Here is a 24,451-nt window from a genome sequence, read left to right as displayed (position 1 = left end):
AGGTAGCCTAGTGGTTAGAGCGTTAGGGCCAATAACAGAAAGGTCGCTAGTTCGAATCCCTGAGCCGATAAGATGCAAAATATGTCGACGTGCCCTTGAGCAAGGCACTTGCCCTAATTGCTTCATGGTCGCTGTTGATAATGCCAGTGTGAAAAAGGAGCACCCACGGCAAACTTCCATTAACTAAATCTGATGATGCTGCTGACCAGGTGGAACATTATTGAACCAATCAAACTATCTACAGACCTCAGCTTGTTGTGAGTGACCATCATGCCCCCCCCCCCCAGACATACTAGCCTATATGGCTGATGTTACGTCACTAGCCTATACATGCTCAGGTTGTCTTTCCCACGGAATTGCCCTCATATCTTCTACGTGCTGTATCATCTGTAACAATGTGGCACCGGACATTTGACCGGCAACATTTTAATTTACCGGACATTTGAAAAATTTGCCGGACCCATCTGCATTGGGTGCATAACCGGATTAGGGCGTCCACCAACGATGCTCAGAATGACAGAAATCACATTTAGAATATGGTAATTCATATCAACAGAACACGCAAGTGGAGGATGCAATGATGTGCGGTCCTTCTTACCGAATTCCGATGTGCACTTGGAACATGTTAGAATAACTGCCCACATTTACTTTTCCTCAGCCAACAAGAAGAGTAACGAACAGCAAAATCACTATCCTATGTCAATTTACTAAAGTAGAGAAGTTTAGGCTACCCATTCTATTGGTCAGCTTGTCGAGAAAGAAATAGCCTATTCCAAACAGACTCTGGGACAGTTGTGGGACGATAGATCCTAAATCCATCCAACCAGTAGGCCTAGGCTATATATATATATATATATATATATATATATATATTAATTTTTTTAAGCAATGAGTCTGATGCAACAGATCAGAACTAATAGCTTAAAATGTTGATACTTTTGTTTTTTCACATTTTAAGCGCAACAATGTGCACAAGGCAGTAGGATACGCGCAAATGTTGGTTCCATAATGCAATTAGCAGGAAAACACCATTGTCAAAAGGGCACTACACATGCGAGCGGTTTCATGTGACAGAGATGGAAATATCCGTTAGAAATTTTGAAAGAGAGATCTAATAGGCTACTTTGATGCAAGGTAAGACATGCCTCATAATATGTATTCAAACGTTCAGGTTTCAAACAACAAGTATATGTTTTCAAAATGCATACTGCCTCCAGCTCATTGCAAAGTCGTGTGTGACACGCTTTTAAGCCCAAATATTGATATAACAACCATCATATCGAAGTAAATTGGAGTCAGGCGATGATATTGTGTGGTTCTCCCACTACGACTCTGGAAAGCATGCAGTTTATAGGCTAAAAATGAAATAAGTTTTATGAACTTCACAGGGTGGTGAAAGTACACAGTGATGAACTTGATTCTCATTCCCAATAAATATCAAGGGTCTTATTCTGGTGACATGATTGATGCTTGGCTGCCGTTTGACAAATAAAACTAATCTCATTATTTTGTCCATAATAATCTCATCATGTAGGCTATCTGTGAGTGTGAGCTGTTGGCTAGACCACACGTGCCAAGACCAGAGTGGACAGATTCACTAAAACGCAACATTTTTTGTGACAAAACCATCAGTAGAGTTGAAAATGCGATGGAATTTAACTTATTTATTTATTTTTTGGTACATGGGAATTTAACCTCAAAAGGTATTTTTATGTGCACTATGTCATCACACACAGCCTTTTATCCACAACAAGTTAATTTTATGAAAACACAGCTCTGTTTTCATGCAGATTTGAGAATATTTGCATGAAAATCTGTCGCCAATTGGATGGAAACCTTGGGACAAAGACGGAACGAATCAGAATGACTCATTTAGGTGCAGAAATAATTTGGACATTACCATTGAACCACTGTTTAGCCTATACCAAGACCAGTGGAGGCTGCTGAGGGGAGGACGGCTCATAATAATGGCTGGAACAGAGCGAATGGAATGGCATCAAACACATGGAAACCATGTGTTTGATACCATTCCACTGATTCCGCTCTAGCCATTACCACGAGCCCCTCCGCCCCAATTAAGGTGCCACCAACCTCCTGTGATCAAGATATGTATGAAAAAATGTTTTATGTAAGTCGCTCTGGATAAGAGCGTCTGCTAAATGACTAAAATGTAAAATGTAGCTAGCTAGGCCTTAGCGCTTGAAAACTCTAGGCGGCATTCTACCTTTCTCCCTATAGTTTTCAGCCATTAGCTTCGCCCACGACTACCTAATGTGAACTACAATCCCGACGCTGTGTTTTAACGTTTAGAAATTTCAATAATCATCGCCTGCGATACGGCTTTCGAAACAATTGGCCCTTATCTTTCATCGGTGAGAAAGAAAATATAGACTTACTGTAGCAGTTCCAGATCCATACGGCTATGGGTGCCTCCATCCGATGAAACTACACTTCCGCTACACTTCTCGAGTTACGCTTACACACAGCTGTTCGGAGCATGCTAGATAGGTAATTAGCACAGGTGGTCGCCTCTTGTCTTCCATAACCAAGTGCTGTAACATGAAGATATGGTTGTGTGAGAACACTAACCTTGACCCTATCAAGGCCTGTATCAATTTAACCTTTTAATTATTATTATTTCTCACTGATATGAAAGATAAGGTACTTATGCTTCCAAAACCGTACCGCAAGCGACACGTGTTAATGTTCAAATTGAGCATCGGGGCTCTTAACAAAACTCCCTGGTATGGAAGATGCCTTCTTCCAATTACTCTAATGGAACAGTTATGATCAAGGGCTAGCTAGGCCTATTACTGTTGATAATGCAACTATGGAGGAGTATGCAAATCCTAACTTGTTTTCAAAAAGGTATCCATACTCCATCAGTCACAAGATACATTTTAAAACATAATATGAAATTCAAATACACCACTAGTGGTAAGGCAACCTGAGATTAGTCTTCTTAGTAACGTCACCTTGGTTACGTTACCACAATTAGTAAGGGGTAGCTTCATTTGGGACCTCTACTGAAGCTTAATGTAACAGAACAGGGCTGGGTTTCCCAAAAGCATCATAGCACTAAGATCGTCATATTCCACTGAAACTAAATGAACGAAAGATGATCTTAGTGCTACGATACTTTATGGAAACCCAGCCCAGAACAATATTACAAAATGGTAAGCTACAATGTATTGGTTCTAAATCCTTGTTGTTGGTTTCACCCTTCATTGTACTGTACCATGATACACTCTTCAAATGGTACACTCATCTTCAATTGGCTATCTACTGTGCCGGCTAGCCGACTACATTGCAGCATGCACATCAAATGGGGAAAAGGACAAACTACTTTTGGGTTGCATTGACTAGCTAGCTAACTATCTAAGTAACTTGCTACAATAAACATGTTGGTTGCTTGTAACGCAAACATCAAGTGATGTTTTGTAATTTCAAGTTGATACATGTTTTGCCATCAAACTAACGCTGACTGGCTGCTCGGTTGACGTGTGTGTCGGTAAGAGGGAGAGATCAAAACAGACACGCTTGCGAGGGTACCAATAACGACACGACACGACACACACACAGTGTTAACGAGCTGGAGATACGGTTTTTCAGAGCACAATACTCGAGGCGAAATAAGTTAATTACGGAATAGCTACTAAAAGGAATAGACGTCTCCGCACAACAAGAAAAATACAATATAATGTGGTTGAGAAAAGGCAAAGGGGGCTATGTGTCTCATCTGGCCAATTAGCCAGCTAGCCACAATAGGCATTTGCTTACTAGCAGACGAACGTTAGTTTAGTTAGCTTGCTACTCACCCGGTATGAGGCTCCAAAATGTCAACAACAAAAAAACTTAAATCAGCTGCAAAATATATTCCGCGTTATGAAAGTTGATAACAAAATGTCATGCTCGGTGTTATGTTTTATTTTTGTAAGCATGTCCATGCCAATCGCGCGCTGTACGAGTAGCTAGATACCCCTGTGTGCACGATCAAGGCTGCATTGTTGAAGGCTAGGCAAACACGTATACTGAAGCATTCTGGGAGTAGGAGTTGATTAACCTTGGACAAACTGTAGGCGATGTGCTACACCTGGTGGCCATAAAACGTAGACTGCGTACTGAGTACTTGTCCTGTTGTATACGGTCTCTGATACTTATGTAGGTCTAGCCAACATGATGTGGGGAATGTAGCATGGTCATCATTTTTATTTGTCAAACGTCATTCAAGCATCTATCATCATTTCACCAGTATACCATCGATATTTATTGGAAAGGAGCATCAAGCTCATCACCTTGCACTTTCACCACCCTGTGAAGTTCATCACTACTTATTTCATCTATAACCTAATAAACTGCATGGTTTCCCGAGTCGTAGAGGGAGGACCACACGATATCATCGCGTAACTCCCAAGTTTACTTTCATATGACGGCTATTATATCAATATTTGCCCCATAAAGGCGTTTCCCTGCCATTTATTGCATAATACATTTTACCTAAACGAAAAGAACCTACCGTGTCCAACGAACAAATCATCTGTCGGCAATTATACAATTGTAAAGAAACTTCCTGTTTCCACCACAGCTGCCAACAGAAATTGTATTTGAATTTGATCATTTTCAATTTGTATTAGGATGTTGAATTTGAATGTAAAAAATGTTTTTTAATGTTTAATGTACACATTGAATCATTGAATTCATAAATTGAATTTGTATTTCATGATTTGAAACTGAATTGAATGTTATATACTACTGCACTGTTGGAGCTAGGAACACAAGCATTTCGCTACACCCGCCATAACATCTGCTAAATATGTGTGGTGACCAATACAATTTGATTTGATTTGATTTGAATGAATATTGCATTAAGTTTTCAAATACAATTTCAATTTAATCTAATATTAAAATTCAATATTTATATATTCAGTTTCAATATGGTATAGTCAACGTCTGTGTGTTAAATTTACAAACCATAATTTCAAGTTAATCAAAGTTTAAGATATTAAACTTCTCAGATGTATTCAGATTCATTTTTCAAATTCAGTTCTCAAAAAACAGATTCAAAACCAGAGACAAAATCATGGTCCTTTGCCAGCAGTGGTGTAGTGGAGGGTATATGCATGTACAGTATATGCCAAACACCCATTTTGTGCATTGTGTGCATTGCATAGACTCACTTCTTAATCCCTATGATGCCTATAAAAGTAGTGTAGTGGAGGTATACGCCATATCAATTAATAAGACTGATGGAACAGATCAGAATGTTTAGCTTAAAATGGTGATAAACTATTATTTATTCAAATTTTAGGGGCAGCAATGTGCACATGGTGGTAGGTCTACACTTGAATGTTCAAAAATGCAAATTGCTGGAAAACACTGTTCTAAAATGCGCACAGCACATGAGAGCAGTTTCATGGATATCTGTTAGAAATTTAGAAAGAGGGGAGATCTAAAGATACAACAACTATCATGGGTTGACTAGGATACTGCCTTTGGCTGCTAGACAATGAAAGAAATGTGAAAGAAAACAAATAGAACAGGAGAATTGATTTGTGGAAGTCTTTATAAACGAATTGCCTCCACGTTTCTATGGTGGGATTTTTGCTATACTTTGTAGCAAGGTAAGACATGCCTCATAATATGAAGTAAAATGTCCAGGTTTCAAACAATTAAGGAAGAGGAAAATATAGTGATGTTAATGATTGGCCTAACAAAGTATGCCTACCTGGCAGAATGATATCATGATTATTTGCATCAATATTGTGGCCATTTCTTTTGCAAACTCCATCTCATGTTGCTACAGAAACACCACTCCCCAAATAATAGTGTGCACTTGAATTAAAGGGCAACTACACTAAAAACTCTAAATTTCATAGATTTTTACCAGATGTCAAAAGTGGTCTCCTGATGTGGTTTAAGCATTGTTATGGACTTAGAACATGTAATTCTGTTGTTTTTCTATTTTAAAAAGTGTGACTTTGAGAGTGAAAACCTGAAGAAAAAAAATCAGACTCAGTTGACAGCCTCCTGTATCTGTTTCAATAGTAGGCCTACTATTAGCCTACTGCACAGAACATCTTGGGTTGGCCTGATTGGGAAAGACCAATATGGGATTTATCATTTTACGTCATTCAGTGTGTATGTCACTGTTTCTCATAGAATTTTTCACACAGGGCACCTTTCCTTCGCTTGGCGGGCCATTTGGGAACTTTCTGGCAAAATTAGATTATACCCACTTCACAACTGTTTGCCAGCCACTGTTTCCCCCGCCCTCCCTTCTGCAAATATGACCATAACTCTATCCTTCTGATTCCTGCTTACAAGCAAAAACTCAAACAGGAAATACCAGTGATGCGCTCATTACAGAAGGGCTCCGATGAAGCGGATGCTAAGCTACAGGACTGTTTCGCTAGCACCGACTATTTATTTTTTGGTGAGGGAGGCCTGCTCTCTCCTTTCCCAGATGTTTAGTTCATTTCATTCCGATCTCCTCTGCATTATTGTAGCCATCTGCTGCAGCCTGTCAACTATGCCTCTGCCTATCCCTGTTCTCTCCTCTCCGCACAGGCTACACAAACGCCTCACACCGCGTGGCTGCTGCCTCTCTAACCTGGTGGTCCCTGCACGCACCACACACCTGGAGTTCCAGGTCTCAGGCAGCCTCTGGAACTGCCGTTCTGCCGCCAACAAGGCTGACTTCATCCCAGCCTATGCTACCCTCCAGTCCCTCGACTTCCTGGCGCTGACGGAAACATGGATTACCACTGAAAACACTGCTACTCCTACTGCTCTCTCCTCGTCTGACCATGTGTTCTCGCATACCCCGAGAGCATCTGGTCAGAGGGGTGGTGGCACAGGAATCCTCATCTATCCCAAGTGGTCATTCTCAATTTTTCCCCTAACCCATCTGTCTATCTCCTCATTTGAATTCCACGCTGTCACAGTCACTAGCCCATTTAAGCTTAATATCCTTGTCATTTATCGCCCTCCAGGTTCCCTTGGAGAGTTCATCAATGAGCTTGACGCCTTGATAAGTTCCTTTCCTGAGGATGGCTCACCCTTCACAGTTTTGGGGGATTTCAACCTCCCTACGTCTACATTTGACTCATTTCTCTCTGCCTCCTTCTTTCCACTCCTCTCCTCTTTTGACCTCACCCTCTCACCATCCCCCCACTCACAAGGCAGGCAATACGCTTGACTTCATCTTTACTAGATGTTGCTCTTCTACTAATCTCACTGCAACTCCCTCCATGTCTCCGACCACTACTTTGTATCCTTTTCTCTCTCGCTCTCCTCCAACACTACTCACTCTGCCCCTACACAGATGGTACGCGCCGCCGCAACCTTCGCTCTCTCTCTCCCACTACTCTCTCCTCTTCCATCCTATCATCTCTTCCCTCTGCTCAATCCTTCTCCCTCCAATCTCCTGATTCTGCCTCCTCAACCCTCCTCTCCTCCCTTTCTGCATCCTTTGACTCCCTGTGTCCCCCTATCCTCCCGGCCGGCTCGGTCCTCCCCTCCAGCTCCGTGGCTTGATGACTCATTGCAGCTCACAGAACAGAGCTCCGGGCAGCTGAGCGGAAATGGAAGAAAACTAAACTCCCAGCCGACCTGGCATCTTTTCACTCCCTCCTCTCTACATTTTCTTCATCTGTTTCTGCTGCTAAGGCCACTTTCTACCACTCTAAATTCCAAGCATCTGCCTCTAACCCTAGGGAAGCTCTTTGCCACATTCTCCTCACTGCTGAATCCTCCCCCCCCTCCTCCCTCTCTGTGGATGACTTTGTCAACCACTTTGAAAAGAAGGTTGACGACATCCGATCCTCGTTTGTTAAGTCTAATGACACTGCTGGTCCTGCTCACACTGCCCTACCCTATGCTTTGACTTCTTTCTCCCCTCTCTCTTCAGATAAAATCTTGCGACTAGTGACTGCAGGCCGCCCAACAACCTGCCCGCTTGACCCCATCCCCTCCTCTCTTCTCCAGACCATCTCCGGTGACCTTCTCCCCTACCTCACCTCGCTGATCAACTCATCCTTGACCGCTGGCCATGTCCCTTCCGTCTTCAAGAGAGCGAGAGTTGCACCCCTTCTCAAAAACAACACTCGATCCCACTGATGTCAACAACTACAGACCAGTATCCCTTCTTTCTTTTCTTTCCAAAACTATTGAGCGTGCCGTCTTTAGCCAACTCTCTTGCTATCTCTCTCAGAATGACCTTCTTGATCCAAACCAGTCAGGTTTCAGGACTGGTCATTCAACTGAGACTGCTCTTCTCTGTGTCACGGAGGCTCTCCGCACTGCTAAAGCTAACTCTCTCTCCTCTGCTCTTGTCCTTCTAGACCTGTCTGCTGCCTTTGATACAGTGAACCATCAGATCCTCCTCTCCACCCTCTCCGAGCTGGGCATCTCCCGGCGCGGCTCACTCCTGGATTGCGTCCTACCTGACCGGTCGCTCCTACCAAGTGGCGTGGCGAGAAGCTGTCTCCGCACCACGTGCTCTCACCACTGGTGTCCCCCAGGGCTCAGTTCTAGGCCCTCTCCTTTTCTCCCTATACACCAAGTCACTTGGCTCTGTCATATCCTCACATGGCCTCTCCTATCATTGCTACGCTGACGATACACAACTAATCTTCTCCTTTCCCCCTTCTGATAACCAGGTGGCGAATCGCATCTCTGCATGTCTGGCCGACATATCAGTATGGATGACGGATCACCACCTCAAGCTGAACCCTGGCAAGACGGAGCTGCTCTTCCTCCCGGGGAAGGACTGCCCGTTCCATGATCTCGCCATCACGGTTGACAACTCCGTTGTGTCCTCCTCCCAGAGTGCGAAGAGCCTTGGCGTGACCCTGGACAACACCCTGTCGTTCTCCGCTAACATCAAGGCGGTGACCCGATCCTGCAGGTTCATGCTCTACAACATTCGGAGAGTACGACCCTGCCTTACACAGGAAGCGGCACAGGTCCTAATCCAGGCACTTGTCATCTCCCGTCTGGATTACTGCAACTCGCTGTTGGCTGGGCTCCCTGCCTGTGCCATTAAACCCCTACAACTCATCCAGAATGCCGCAGCCCATCTGGTTTTCAACCTTCCCAAGTTCTCTCCGTCACCCCCTCCTCCGCACACTCCACTGGCTTCCAGTTGAAGCTCGCATACGTTACAAGACCATGGTGCTTGCCTATGGAGCAGTGAGGGGAACGGCACCTCCGTACCTTCAGGCTCTGATCAGTCCCTACACCCAACCGAGGGCATTGCGTTCATCCACCTCTGGCCTGCTGGCTCCCCTTCCTCTGCGGAAGCATAGTTCCCTGCTCAGCCCAGTCAAAACTGTTCGCTGCTCTGGCACCCCAATGGTGGAACAAGCTCCCTCACGACGCCAGGACAGCGGAGTCACTCACCACCTTCCGGAGACATTTGAAACCCCACCTCTTTAAGGAACACCTGGGATAGGATAAAGTAATCCTTCATCCGATAACATTGAGGAGTTTACTACAATAGTCACAGGCTTCATTAATAAGTGCATTGACTGCACCATCCCCACAGTGACCGTACATACTGTACATATCCCAACCATAAGCCATGGATTACAGGCAACATCCGCACTGAGCTATGGATTACAGGCTAGAGCTGCCACGTTCAAGGAGCGGGAAACTAATCCAGCTGTTTATAAGAAATCCCGCTACGACCTCTGACGAGCCATCCAGCAGGCAAAGTCTCAATACAGAACTAAGATCGAATCCTACTACCTAACGCTTGTCGGATATGGCAGGGCTTACAAACTATCATGGATTGCTCGCTTCGAGGCAAGCAACACTGAACCACGCATGAGAGCACCAGTTGTTCCGGACGACTGTGTGATCTTGCTCTCCATAGCCGATGTGAGTAAGACCTTAAACAGGTTAACATTCACAAGGCCGCGGGGCCAGACGGATTACCAGGACGCGTACTCAGAGCATGTGCTGGCAAGATGGCAAGTGTCTTCACTGACATTTTCCACCTCTCCCTGACCCAGTCTGTACTACATAAATGTTTCAAGCAAACCACCATAGTCCCTGTGCCCAAGAACGCCAAGGTAACCTGTCTAAATGACTATCGCCCCGTAGCACTCACATCTGTAGACATGAAATGCTTTGAATGGCTGGTCATGGCTCACATCAACACCATCATCGCAGACACCCTGGACACACTCGAATTCGCATACCACCCCAACAGATCCACAGATGACGCTATCTCTATTGCACAACAACACCTCTACCCCCTCAGGAGGCTGACAAGATTTGGTATGGGCCATCAGATACTCAAAAAGTTTTACAGCTGCACCATTGAGAGCATCTTGACTGGTTGCATCACAGCTTGGTATGGCAACTTCTTGGCATCCGACCGCAGGGTGCTACAGAGGGTGGTGCAGACAGCACAGTCATCCAGGACTTCTATACCTGGATGACTGGGCCTCTCCCTCTCTCCCTCCCCTCCCTCAGGACCTGAGCCCTAGGACCATGCCTCAGGACTACCTGGCCTGATGACTCCTTGCTGACCCCAGTCCACCTGGTCGTGCTGCTGCTCCAGTATCAACTCTTCTGCCTGCGGCTATGGAACCCTGACCTGTTCACCGGACGTGATACCTTGTCCCAGATCTGCTGTTTTCAACTCTCTCTCTCTACCACACCTGCTATTTCAACCTCTTAATGCCCAGCTATGAAAAGCCAAGTGACATTTACTCCTGATCAACTGACCTGTTGCAAACTCTACAACCACTGTGATTATTATTTGACCCTGCTGGTCATCTATGAACGTTTGGACATCTTGGAGAAAAATCTGGCCTTAATGGCCATGTACTGTTATAAATTCCACCTGGCACAGCCAGAAGGGGATTGGCCACCCCTCAGAGCCTGGTTCCTCTCTAGGTTTCTTCCTAGGTTTCAGCCTTTCTAGGGAGTTTTTCCTAGCCACCGTGCTTCTACATCTGCATTGCTTGCTGTTTGGGGTTTTAGGCTGGGTTTCTGTATAAGCACTTTGTGACATCTGCTGATGTAAAAATGACTTTATAAATGCATTTGATTGATTGATATACCAGGCGTTGTCAGAGGAAGGGCCGGAAAATTGTCAAAGACCCCAGCCACCCAAGCCATAGACTGTTCACTATGCTACCGCATGGCAAGCGTTACAGGAGCGCCAAATCTGGGACCAAAAGGATCCTGAACAGCTTCTACCCCAAAGCCATTAGACTGCTGAACAGTTAATGAAATGGCTACGCGGACTATTTGCATTGACACTTTTTTGCACTGACTCTATGCACACTCACGTCATTTAGCAGACGCTCTTATCCAGAGCGACTTACAGTTAGTGAGTGCATACATTTTTATATACTGGAATCGAACCCACAACCCTGGCGTTGCAAATGCCATGCTCTACCAACTGAACTACATCCCTGCCGGCCATTCCCTCCCCTACCCTGGACGACGCTGGGCCAATTGTGCGACGCCCCATCGGTCTCCCGGTCGCGGCCGGCAACGACAGAGCCTGGATTCGAACCAGGATCTCTAGTGGCACAGCTAGCACTGCGATGCAGTGCCTTAGACCACTGCGCCACTCGGGAGGACATACTTACAATGACACTCCAACACACACACACACACACACACACAAACACAGTTTTGTATTGCCATCCTTGTGGGGACCAAACATTTTCCCTAACCCTAAATCTAACCCTAACCCTAACCCTTAACCTAAACATAACCCTATCCTTAACCCTAAACCTTAACCCCTAACCTGAAAACTATACCTAACCCTAGCTCCTAACCCTAACCCTAATCTTAATTCTAACCCTAACCCTAATTGTAACCCTAACCCTAAACCTAACCCCTAAGCCTAAAATAGCATCTTTCCTCGTGGGGACCGGCGAAATATCCCCACTTGTCCAAATTGGCCTTGTTTTACTATCTCTGTGAGGACATCTGGTACAAAAACACACACACAGACACACACACACTACATACGCTCACACACACACAAAACACACACACATGCTTATTGACACCACACACACTGTTACACTCTTCACAAACACTGCTGTTACTCTGTTTATTATCTATCCTGATTGAATAGTCACTTTTACCCCTACCTACATGTACATACTACCTCAACCACCTCGTACCCCTGCACATTGACTCGGTACCGGTACTCCTTGTGTATAGCCTCGTTATTGTGTTTCTACTTTCTACTTTTAAACTCTGCATTGTAGGGAAAGGGCTCGTAAGAAAGCATTTCACGGTAATGTCTACACCTGTTGTATTCAGCGCACGACCTTTGATCACATGGTTGTTGTAAAGGTCATGCAGTCAACATATAATAATCACTGGAGACTGCGTCCAAGATGTCTGACCGTTGTTTTCAAGGTAATCTACACACGTTCGCATGGACCGTTTATATCCTGGTTGCATCTTGTTTATACGGACCAACATCACATGCGCACTAGCACTCAGTGCACACAGAGACCAGTGAGAGCAGCGACGACTTCATTATGTTATCCAAAAACATTGCAGACATTATATAAATGTTAATATCTTCAGCTGTGAGTGATGGAAAAACAATTGGCCTCAGCTACAACTATTTGAATAATTAAATGGATGTTTTGTGCACAGTGATGACTAAAGAGTATTATTAGGAATTTTTAAATCAGACTTTTCTATGTGGCCATCTATGGAAATTATCTTTCTGGGCCGGGTGTCAGTTAAACTGCAGTACCGAAGCAAAACTGTAGGAGCACTTGAAACTGTCCTTCTAGACAAGAACCCTAGCCCATTGCAGTCGCGAGTTGTAAAATGTTTAAACCAATATTGCAACACACTTTGAATGGCTGTGACCAACTGTTGGTCAACGTCAAATATTTTGATAACTAACCCAAGATAGACCAGAGCGTGTCGTTTCAATGGGGGAAAATTAATCATAGTGGGCAGAACAAGCAAGGAGGTGGGCAGAGCCAAGCACGAGCTAGTGAGATCATATTGATGCTTTTATTTAGCATATTTCCGTTTGGGAACGCCTGCTCTGTGATGTGCGGGTGTGCAATAACTCTATCCGCCCTTGCACTCCTTCTAAATATTTTTTAAAAACTTTGACAAAGGGTAAAGTCTACAAAACAGAAAACTGTATGGGGATCAAATGTTTCATCGATGAGAAAATTAGCAGAATGTCAGCCAAAATCCATCTTGCTCCATCTTCTCCCACTTCCTGCCACTTCCTGCCACTGGGCTTCCTCTCATCACCATATTTGGCAGTGAGTAAAAACGCTAACCGGAGGCTTCACATTTATCATCCGGTTAAATATCTGGCTCATTGTTTGATGTGTCAATGTCTTGACAAAAGTGATCCGCTAGAACCGCCCAATATTTCAGCCACGAGCAGATACCCATGGCTAAAGTTTGCCAGGAGGTCAGCACATTCTCACATCAAGTTACATTTTTATAAATGCCAACTTTTGCGTGAGGCCCCAGTATCTTTGGTAGAGATATGCGGCATCTCACTGCCTGCACAGTAGAGGGCGATAAAGTTTTTTCTGATTTACATACAGTAAAAAAAAAAGAAAAAGCAGTCCCCGTTGTCGCATGTTGATGACGTCAGGAATGAAAAATATTCGACAACATGGAGAAGAAACATGTGTCAGCTTTTGAATTGTACCAAAATGCGCTAATAGAATCGACTCCTGAAGTTAAACCATCATCTGTGCAGGTACTTGGGATTAAGTTATTACTGGTGTTTGCCCCTTGCAATTTCAGATAGTTTTTGTAAAAGTGACTTTACAGTGTCTTGTTTTGTTAGGCAGGCACACAAATCAACCTGGTTGACAAATCAACTGAAGAAAGCTAACTAACTGATGTATTGTGAAGTGGGCTTGTTGAATAATGTGCATTTAAAGACCATCTGTTGAATCTACTTTTGCAATGTGCATCTGATTGCCTGAAACTATTTCAAACTGACTGCCTCAGCCTACTGGATGATTTTCTAGGTTACAGCAAAGAAGAAGAAGAAGCAGAAGGAAAATGGTATCCAGCCCCCCAAATCCATCAAAAAGGTCAAAAGGAAACCGATGGTCAAGCAGGTCATCAAATCGGCACAGAGAGAGGAGAGGTTGGAGAGACTCGAAGAGGTTAGTTTGTACAATCAGGTCACTCCCTCTATATTGAAGCCACTTGTTCACATACTGTAACTGTTTGACTGTGGTTCTCTAGCCATACCTGTCATTGTCTTTCTGTATGCAGGAGGTGCAGTGTGACGAGAAAAGTGGAGAGGCACTAGAGGCTCTGCTGAGTGACCTGGCTAAAGTCAGCAACAGCCGAGAGAGGGCCAGCAAACTGTTCCAGTGGCTCATCCACCCCATTCCTGCCAAGAGCTTCTTCAGGTACTGATGCCTGTGTAGTTTTTGTTTTCACAGTACAGTCATGTACTAGATTGCACAGGGAGATATCCTTTGTTAAATGTATTGACTTCCTCCATCTTAGGGATACATGGGAAAAGAAGCCAGTTTTGATCAAACGTCAGAATCCAGACTACTACAAGGGACTGTTCTCCACAGCAGAGTTTGATTGCATTTTAAAACAGGTAAGGTGTCATGTCTAGCTAGCCATCTTCTGTTTTTGTGTTGGTGTCATTTTTGTTGATCAGATAAGGTTAATGTTGCTATGGACATTTCCAGGATGATGTTCAGTATGGAGTGAACCTGGATGTCACCAGCTACACAAACGGCAAAAGAGAGACACACAATCCTCCAGGGAGGGCTCTTCCTTTTACTGTATGGGCCTTCTATGAGGTAAAAGCCAAATGAAAGTCTCCTGATTCCCAGTTTTTATTTACTAAGTGTGAGCAAGTGTTGGTTAAAATCTAGATCATACCAATATCTGTGTAACATGTTGTAGTTGGAAGTTCTTAGTACCTCATAATATTGAAACCTAACCTGGTATGTTCCATGTCATCCATGTGTAGTGTGTCTAGCTCAGTTGGTAGAGCGTGACGCCAGTATAGTGGGTTGGATTCCCGGGACTAAAATGTGTGCATGCGTGACTAAGTCGCTTTGGTAAAAGCGTCTGCTTAATGGCTTATTATTATTATTATTATCATTATATATTCTATATTATCCACAGAGTGGTTGCTCCCTGCGTATGCTGAACCCCCAGGCCTTCTCCTCCACTGTGTGGACTGTGCTGTCCATCCTCCAGGAGCAGTTTGGTAGCATGGCAGGAGCCAACGTGTGAGCGACCCTCTCTGACAATCTCTGACCAGTGAGATGCTCTCACACAACATTGAGGGCTCTATTTTCGGCTTGCGTTAAGCCAGTGCAATTGTCAAACTCGCACTCGTTTGACATTTCGACCTGTTAAAGCTGTGTTCTTCTGTATTCAAACCCTAGCGCCAGGATTGGTAATGTATCTGTCTTATATGAGCTCGCTCATGGGAGGGGTGGCAATATCTGAGGTGTGTCCTTAAAAAATGTGCGCCAAAGTGCCAATTTCAGGCAATGCTGGGGATATTTAAGACCAACCAAAAGCTGGTCTTAGCGGTAAAACGTTAGGTTATGGTGTGGATTTTGACAGTGGAAGCGCAGCCTATCCAGCCGTGACGCACAGTGCCCATAAAAACCAATGAAGGCTGTTTTTTTGGTAATGCCCAATGCATTCACCAAGTAGTCAAGACTATCATGAAGGGTTTGGCTCATGAGACCGCTTTGAAGTGAACCTTTATCACCAAAGCTTTATTAAAAGATCAAGTTTGGGAGCATCCACTTTTTATCTATGTAGGCTATATTACATTATTTTAGCCAGCTCCTGTTATTATTTTGGAACGAGAGATGAGATGATCCGGTGACACTCGTATTTAGAAAAATGTAAGTTATTTTCCTGTAACAGTTGCTTGTTTTCTGTTTCGTTTGATTAAAAAAACAATCCCATATAGTCTACCCTTACCCTACTATAATGACCCCTTACCCTGCTATAATGAAAGCTGGTACAACAGCAATGTGTCTGGAGTCTTTGTTATCCTGGCCATGCATTAGCCAAGGAGCCTATCCATAAAAAGTTTCTAAATGGTCTACTCGTGAGGCTTTTGCCATCAAGCTTTTTCATTATTCACATAGGCCTACCGGCATTGCATACTCCATTCGGCTTGTATCCATCCCCATTTCCACAGAGTGCCTCTTGTCCGCTTACCAAAGACTCTCTCCTCATTTTCCAGCCCTATAACGCCATATCAACGGTAGGCCTAGGCTGTATCTTGCTTATTGAGAACGTGCCTCACACATAAAATACAATTCACGGGAGCCTAGCAAAGGCCTATACTCATTGAAGCCAATTACAACAATGTTGGCTGTCAACACTCAACATACTGAGCAAACACTGGATGTATTTTACTGTTGCTATCACTTGTTACTGTAGCCTATGCTATTTAATAAACTATATCAATCCACAATGGACTAGGAAGAGAATATTCAGTGCCCTCAGCCGGATTGGAGTTGATGACAATGCAAAGACCGTCAATAACAACCAGAACTTAAGACAACAGCATGCACTATTCTGTTGTATTCTTACCACATGCTGAATGCTGATGCAACTCCTCATATGACATATCAGTAAAAAGTAGTTTTTTGTCCCCAGGTATCTGACACCTCCAGGAACACAGGGCTTTGCTCCACATTATGATGACATCGAGGCCTTTGTGGTTCAGCTGGAAGGGAAGAAGCACTGGAGAGTTTACAACCCCAGGTGACTGAGTTATTAACAGTCTAAATCTAGTTTATAAAATTCCCCAAAAGGTGATCAGCACCTAGTGCATGCATCAAACCATTTTGAACAAGATTCATATCACTAAACTCTGCTGAGAAACTAATTCTGTATATTTTGTGGGACGTTTGTTTCCTGTCACTTTTTAGGTCACAAGATGAGGTCTTGCCTGTCGTTTCCAGTCGTAAGTATTCCTTTGTCCACCCTTTTGCCTATAAATAGACTATAAGCACGACAGATCACTTCCCAGTCCCCTGTGCCTCAGCCTCATCCCTTACAGATGGGTTGGTATTCCTCCTCCTCCAGCTAACTTCAGCCAGTCAGAGATTGGGAAGCCCATCCTGGAGGTGGTCCTGGAGGCTGGGGATCTCCTCTACTTCCCCCGAGGGTTTATCCACCAGGGGGACTGCCTGCCGGATGCTCACTCCCTCCACATCACTGTCTCATCTTACCAGAGGAACAGCTGGGGAAACCTACTGGCAAAGGTTTGTTATCAATCCTCTGCTTTCCTTGTATGTGACACTGTCTAGTTCTTTGTCTCATTTTGTATCAACTTTGTGATGTACACTACCGGTCAAAAGTTTTAGAACACCTACTCATTCAAGGGTTTTTCTTATAAAAAAAAACAACTATTTTCTACATTGTAGAATAATAGTGAAGACATCAAAACTATGAAATAACACATATGGAATAATGTAGTAACAAAAAAGTGTTAAAAAAATTATTCAAATAGCACACTTTTGGCATTCTCTCAACCAGCTTCATGAGGTAGTCACCTGGAATTCATTTCAATTAACAGGTGTGCCTTCTTAAAGGTTAATTTGTGGAATTTCTTTCCTTCTTAATGTGTTTGAGCCAATCAGTTGTGTTGTGACAAGGTAGGGGTGGTATACAGAAGATAGCCCTATTTGGTAAAAGACCATGTCCATATTATGGCAAGAACAGCTTAAATAAGCAAAGAGAAACAACAGTCCATAATTACTTTAAGAAATGAAGGTCAGTCAATACGGAACATTTCAAGAACTTTGAAAGTTAAGTGCAGTCGCAAAAAACATAAAGCGCCATGATGAAACTGGCTCTCATGAGGACCGCCACAGGAATGGAAGACCCAGAGTTACCTCTGCTGCAGAGGATAAGTTCATTAGAGTTACCAGCCTCAGAAATTGCAGCCCAAATAAATGCTTCACAGAGTTAAAGTAACAGACACATCTCAACATCAACTGTTCACTGTTCAGAGGAGACTGTGTGAATCAGGCCTTCATGGTCGAATTGCTGCAAAGAAACAACTACTAAAGGACACCAATAATAAGAAGGGACCTGCTTGGGCCAAGAAACACGAGCAATGGACATTAGACTGGTGGAAATGTGTCCTTTGGTCTGGAGTCCAAATTTGAGATTTTTGGTTCCAACCTCCGTGTCTTTGTGAGACGCGGTATGGATGAACGGATGATCTCCTCATGTGTATTTCCCACCGTAAAGCATGGAGGAGGAGGTGTTATGGTGTGGGGGTGCTTTGCTGGTGACACTGTCTGTGAATTATTTAGAATTCAAGGCACACTTAACCAGCCTGGCTACCACAGCATTGTGCATACGCCATCACATCTGTAGTCCTCTGTAGCTCAGCTGGTAGAGCACGGCGCTTGTAACGCCAAGGTAGTGGGTTCGATCCCCGGGACTACCCATACACAAAAAAATGTATGCACGCATGACTGTAAGTCGCTTTGGATAAAAGCGTCTGCTAAATTGCATATTATTATTATTATCTGGTTTGGGCTTAGTGGGACTATCATTTGTTTTTCAACAGGACAATGACCCAACACACCGCCAGGCTGTGTAAGGGCTATTTTACCAAGAAGGAGAGTGATGGAGTGCTGCATCAGATGATCTGGCCTCCACAATCCCCTGACCTCAACCAAATTGAGATGCTTTGGGAAGAGTCGGAACGCAGAGTGAAGGAAAAGCAGCCAACAAGTGCTCAGCACATGTGGGAACTCCTTCAAGACTGTTGGAAAAGCATTCCAGGTGAAGCTGGTTGAGAGAATGCCAAGAGTGTGCAAAGCTTTCATCAAGGCAAAGGGTGGCTATTTGAAGAATAGCACCCCAATGGTGGAACTAGCTCCCTCACTACGCCAGGACAGCGGAGTCACTCACCACCTTCCGGAGACACTTGAAACCCCACCTCTTTTAAGGAATACCTGGGATAGGATAAAGTAATCCTTCTACCACCCCGTACCCCACCCCAAAGAGGAAGAAATATATATTTTTAAATATATATTTGTAAAGTGGTTGTCCCACTGGCTATCATAAGGTGAATGCACCAATTTGTAAGTCGCTCTGGATAAGAGCGTCTGCTAAATGACGTAAATGTAAAATGTAATCTCAAATATAAAATATATTTTGATTTGATTTTTGGTTACTACATGATTCCATATGTGTTATTTCATAGTTTTGATGTCTTCACTATTATTCTACAATGTAGAAAATAGTAAAAATAAAGAAAAACACTTAAATGAGTAGGTGTTCTAAAACTTTTGACCGGTAGTGTAGATTGGGCATGGATCAATTTACACTTGAGTAAAAAAAAAAAAAAAGGTACAGTATTGAATGATATACAATGTCATGTCTATACAACATGCATGTACTTGGAAGTATAGGCTTGTGTTGTGTTTGATGCAGAACATGATCTCTTTGACAGGTGGTCCCAGCAGCCCTAGAGATGGCCATGGAGGAGGATGTGGACTTCAGACGAGGCCTGCCTGTGGATTACCTGACCTACATGGGGGTGCAGAACTCAGACAAGGTACTTCAGACACTACCGTTTACTTTCTCTGGTGTCCAATTGACCTCTGAGCACCCACTCTCAACAGGGGTGTGTCAGAAGGGTGAAACATTCAGAACGTTGAAGATGTAACGGATAGAGCTGACACCATTGCCTATTCCCCATGGCAAGGAAGAATGTCTGTTCTACACTATATACAGTGGGGAGAACAAGTATTTGATACACTGCCGATTTTGCAGGTTTTCCTACTTACAAAGCATGTAGAGGTCTGTAATTGTTATCATAGGTACACTTCAACTGTGAGAGACGGAATCTAAAATAAAAATCCAGAAAATCACATTGTATGATTTTTTAGTAATTACATTTTTTTTTATTGCAAGACATAAGTATTTGATCACCTACCAACCATTAAGAAATCCGGCTCTCACAGACCTGTTAGTTTTTCGTTAAGAAGCCCTCCTGTTCTCCACTCATTACCTGTATTAACTGCACCTGTTTGAACTCGTTACCTGTATAAAAGACACCTGTCCACACACTCAATCAAACAGACTCCAACCTCTCCACAATGGCCAAGACCAGAGAGCTGTGTAAGGACATCAGGGATAAAATTGTAGACCTGCACAAGGATGGGATGGGCTACAGGACAATAGGCAAGCAGCTTGGTGAGAAGGCAACAACTGTTGGCGCAATTATTAGAAAATGGAAGAAGTTCAAGATGACGTCAATCACCCTCGGTCTGGGGCTCCATGCAAGATCTCACCTCGTGAGGCATCAATGATCATGAGGAAGGTGAGGGATCAGCCCAGAACTACACGGCAGGACCTGGTCAATGACCTGAAGAGAGCTGGGACCACAGTCTCAAAGAAAACCATTAGTAACACACTACGCCGTCATGGATTAAAATCCTGCAGCGCACGCAAGGTCCCCCTGCTCAAGCCAGCGCATGTCCAGGCCCGTCTGAAGTTTGCCAATGACCATCTGGATGATCCAGAGGAGGAATGGGAGAAGGTCATGTGGTCTGATGAGACAAAAATATAGCTTTTTGGTCTAAACTCCACTCGCCGTGTTTGGAGGAAGAAGAAGGATGAGTACAACCCCAAGAACACCATCCCAACCGTGAAGCATGGAGGTGGAAACATCATTCTTTGGGGATGCTTTTCTGCAAAGGGGACAGGACGACTGCACCGTATTGAGGGGAGGATGGATGGGGCCATGTATCGCGAGATCTTGGCCAACAACCTCCTTCCCTCAGTAAGGGCATTGAAGATGGGTCGTGGCTGGGTCTTCCAGAATGACAACGACCCAAAACACACAGCCAGGGCAACTAAGGAGTGGCTCCGTAAGAAGTATCACAAGGTCCTGGAGTGGCCTAGCCAGTCTCCAGACCTGAACCCAATAGAACATCTTTGGAGGGAGCTGAAAGTCCGTATTGCCCAGCGACAGCCCCGAAACCTGAAGGATCTGGAGAAGGTCTGTATGGAGGAGTGGGCCAAAATCCCTGCTGCAGTGTGTGCAAACCTGGTCAAGACCTACAGGAAACGTATGATCTCTGTAATTGCAAACAAAGGTTTCTGTACCAAATATTAAATTCTGCTTTTCTGATGTATCAAATACTTATGTCATGCAAAAAAATGCAAATTAATTACTTAAAAATCATACAATGTGATTTTCTGGATTTTTGTTTTAGATTCTGTCTCTCACAGTTGAAGTGTACCTATGATAAAAATTACAGACCTCTACATGCTTTGTAAGTAGGAAAACCTGCAAAATCGGCAGTGTATCAAATACTTGTTCTCCCCACTGTGTGTGTGTGTATATATATATATATATATATATATATATATATATATGAATGAACATTCTCTGTAACGTTGCACCATCTTGAAAGCCCTTGGTCTACCTGTGTGTGTATAGGAGGATCCACGCAGGGCGCAGTTCCTATCCAGAATAGAAGGGCTGATGAAGAAGCTAGTAACCTTTGCCCCTGTGGATGCTGCTGTTGATCAGAAAGCTAGGGACTTCTTCCACGACTGTCTACCCCCAATGCTCACCGCAGGTAACACATATCTTCTCCGCCCCCCCCCCAAACAAAAAGGAACTCAGTCCGGCTTTGAAGTTACTCTTGAAAGTTGTAATAGTAGAATGCACAAGGTGCAATTTTGAAATTGGGTAGTGCATCATCAGTTTCTCCTGTCATGTCATCAGTTTCTCCTGTCATGATTCAAATAACAAACTCATCATAATGCTTTGATTTTTTGAATCAGCTGTGTAGTGCTAGGGCAAAAACCAAAATGTGGCCCCAGGGCCAAGTTTGGGAAACCCTGCTTTAGACCGCCATGTGGTCAGTGTAACTGATTCTAGTGATCATCCACAGAGGAGCGGGCCAGCAGTGTCCAGGGAGCTCATTCCAGGTGGGAGGACGGAGAGGCTGTGGATGTTGGTGTGACCATCAGGGGCCAGACCAGAGTCAGACTCATCCGTTCTGGAATCGCCAGGTAGATCTCAGACATGCAATAGCCCATGACTTACAAAAGCATAGCTCTTACAAAAACGTTTCCAGAAATGACCTTGACTTTTCTTTGTGCTGCTGCAGGTTATGCAGTGATGGAGAAGCAGTTTGGCTTTACTACACTGCAGACAACTCCAGAGTCTACCACAAAGAGGAGCCCAAGAGCATTGAAATAAAAACAGAGGTATGAATGATTGGGCTCTGTAATTGCCTTGCTACTATAGCAGTGACGTGTGCCTGCCTGAGATGCTGCACTGCAGTGATGGCCTTTGTGTTCAACATGATGTAACTCTTTCAGCAAACAGACGGCATGGAGTTTCTGATCCATGCGTATCCAAAGTTTGTGACAGTGGGCAGCTTGCCATGCGAGTCGGCTGAGGACAAGGTATGTTTATCAACATGTTATGCAACATTGCTAAAACACGTACGCCGTCTTCTGCATAAAGTCCAGCCACATCTGTATGCCAGTAGTGTAGATATTTGGATGGTCGAGTTTTTATGCTATTCAGTGCTTGGGTCTGCACTGCAGTTTTCTTAGATGTAATTCTGTGCTCTCTTCCAGGTGTCCTTGGCCGAGCTGCTGTTTGAGAAAGGGCTTATTCACACTGCAGAACCTCTGCAGCGATCCTGAATCATGAAGGGACTCTAATACAAGTTTCACAAGAAATATCTGCTGCACCAGCATCATTCACCTCGAACTACGTGTAGGAATAATTGTTATCTGATTTTAGGACAGCAGTCGAATTAACTTGAGTGCATCAGCATTGCCCTCTACAACTAACTCATCTAGACTCTTCAGAAACAATGGTGCAATGCTGGAACGCAATGATCAATCAAAAGTAATAGGTCTGTAATGTTACCCTTTACTTGTTCAGTAAGTATTGAATTAAAACCGTCTTGCATATTGGTGTGTAAATCAATCCTAGTGTGTGTGTGTTGCTAATGGAAGTACATTGTAATAGAAATGTCCAACTTCACATTATCGCTACAATTGTGTATACTTCATCACACAAATGATTGACTGGATGACAAAGGGACATATTTATTGGTCGATACAACCCTTAAAGATACAGAAACTTCTTATCGGCATACTTGATTTGAAGACCATCCAGAAAACATCATTCACACAACAGAAGATGTGACTTGGGCACAATAAATATTCCAGGTGATGGGTGGGTCTACTCCCAGGTGACTTCCTCACCTGGCTTCAGCTCCCTATACAGAAGGAAGAATATTCAGAGGACCGTTAGTACCCACTTAGATTATTGCTAGGAATGTATCCTTTCATATGAAGGCTAGATGCTGATGCCTGATTCACACCACAAGACCAAGCTGTACTGGGCCGGCCTGGTCTTGCATCTGCCATAGTTTCTGAAAAGGACAATGTGAAAAGAGAATATCCATGCAGGTATGGCTCGCCTCTATATTGTGAATCTGGTATTGGTGTGTGGGTGCAGATTTATAACTCCCCTGCTGTACAATGCGCTTTTGTTCCTGAAAGCGGTCAGCTTCTGGTCCTGTGCTCTGTCCATGTAGATCCCGATCACAAAGCCAAGGGGAACAAATATGTTCACCCAATGGTCACGCATCAGGGCAGCAAAGTTCACCATGTTTCCTGTTGGGTGCAAAACACACACAATAGGAGTTTACAGTATACTGTATGCAGCCACAAATCGTATATAATAAATATTTGGTGCAGCTATAACTGTGTGAGAGCATAATAAACTAGTATGTATGCCAGTCTGTTTCTGCTGTTAATTAGAACAGGTAGTCTCCTCTGTCTTCCGTAAACAAGCACTGTAATATGGCCATGTGGGAACCCTAACCATATAGAAAGGTGTGTATCAATGTAACCTTTCGTTTTTTGAAAATTATTTGCCATTATGAAAGATAAGGTCCTTATGCTTCCAAAACCGTACCGCAAGCGATGAGTGTTCATGTTCAGACCGAACATTGCGGCTCTTAACAACTACCCCCTCCAGAAGACGCCTTTCTCTATTTAATGACTCTGGACTCCAGCTGTTTATCTAGCAAGCAATTAAGCCTCGGTTCTTCCCACAATAATTCTACATTATGTTGCGATTGCAAGATATATATTTGAAGTATTGCACGCACGGCTATAGAAATACATATAGCAAACTAAGAATTAACCTATAAAAAAGCATACAAAAGTGACATTTTACCTAGCCTTCAGCTTCTCTCGCTCATTGGGCTTCAGAGGACATTGGACCCTACCAACTGCTCTAAAATGGTGGTGTTAACTTGTAACGGTAAGTAATGAAGAATGCTTTTTCATTCAATATGGCTTGAACTTCAGAATATAAGAATTAGTCTGGAAGATCATTTTCATTTGAATGCTAAAACGAGTGCATTTCTTCTTTGACAGTAAA

General features: G+C 43.8%; 1 protein-coding gene and 1 long non-coding RNA gene across 2 annotated transcripts; one reads left to right on the top strand and one right to left on the bottom strand.

Annotated features, from left to right (window-relative positions):
• Window positions 1-13,607: 13,607 nt before the first annotated feature.
• LOC121548544 (ribosomal oxygenase 1) lies at window positions 13,608-22,981 on the top strand. Its single transcript, XM_041860011.2, has 15 exons — window positions 13,608-13,732; window positions 14,010-14,150; window positions 14,263-14,402; window positions 14,503-14,602; window positions 14,697-14,810; window positions 15,142-15,248; window positions 16,648-16,755; window positions 16,923-16,957; window positions 17,080-17,258; window positions 19,469-19,573; window positions 21,467-21,608; window positions 21,927-22,047; window positions 22,146-22,245; window positions 22,360-22,446; window positions 22,624-22,981. The coding sequence occupies exons 1-15, from the start codon at window positions 13,646-13,648 to the stop codon at window positions 22,690-22,692; spliced, it is 1,635 nt and encodes a 544-aa protein (XP_041715945.2). The 5' UTR covers window positions 13,608-13,645; the 3' UTR covers window positions 22,693-22,981.
• A 106-nt stretch (window positions 22,982-23,087) lies between these two features.
• LOC121548545 lies at window positions 23,088-24,300 on the bottom strand. The gene is made up of 2 exons (XR_005996664.1): window positions 24,245-24,300; window positions 23,088-23,676 (listed from the first exon to the last, which is right to left on the bottom strand). It is a non-coding gene; the product is annotated as an uncharacterized LOC121548545 (long non-coding RNA).
• Window positions 24,301-24,451: the final 151 nt, after the last annotated feature.

The sequence above is a fragment of the Coregonus clupeaformis genome, chromosome 33, assembly GCF_020615455.1.
Source record: "Coregonus clupeaformis isolate EN_2021a chromosome 33, ASM2061545v1, whole genome shotgun sequence".
NCBI classification, from domain to species: domain Eukaryota; kingdom Metazoa; phylum Chordata; class Actinopteri; order Salmoniformes; family Salmonidae; genus Coregonus; species Coregonus clupeaformis.
Note: the sequence above shows the minus strand (reverse complement) of the source record. Positions and strands in the feature narration are given on the sequence as shown.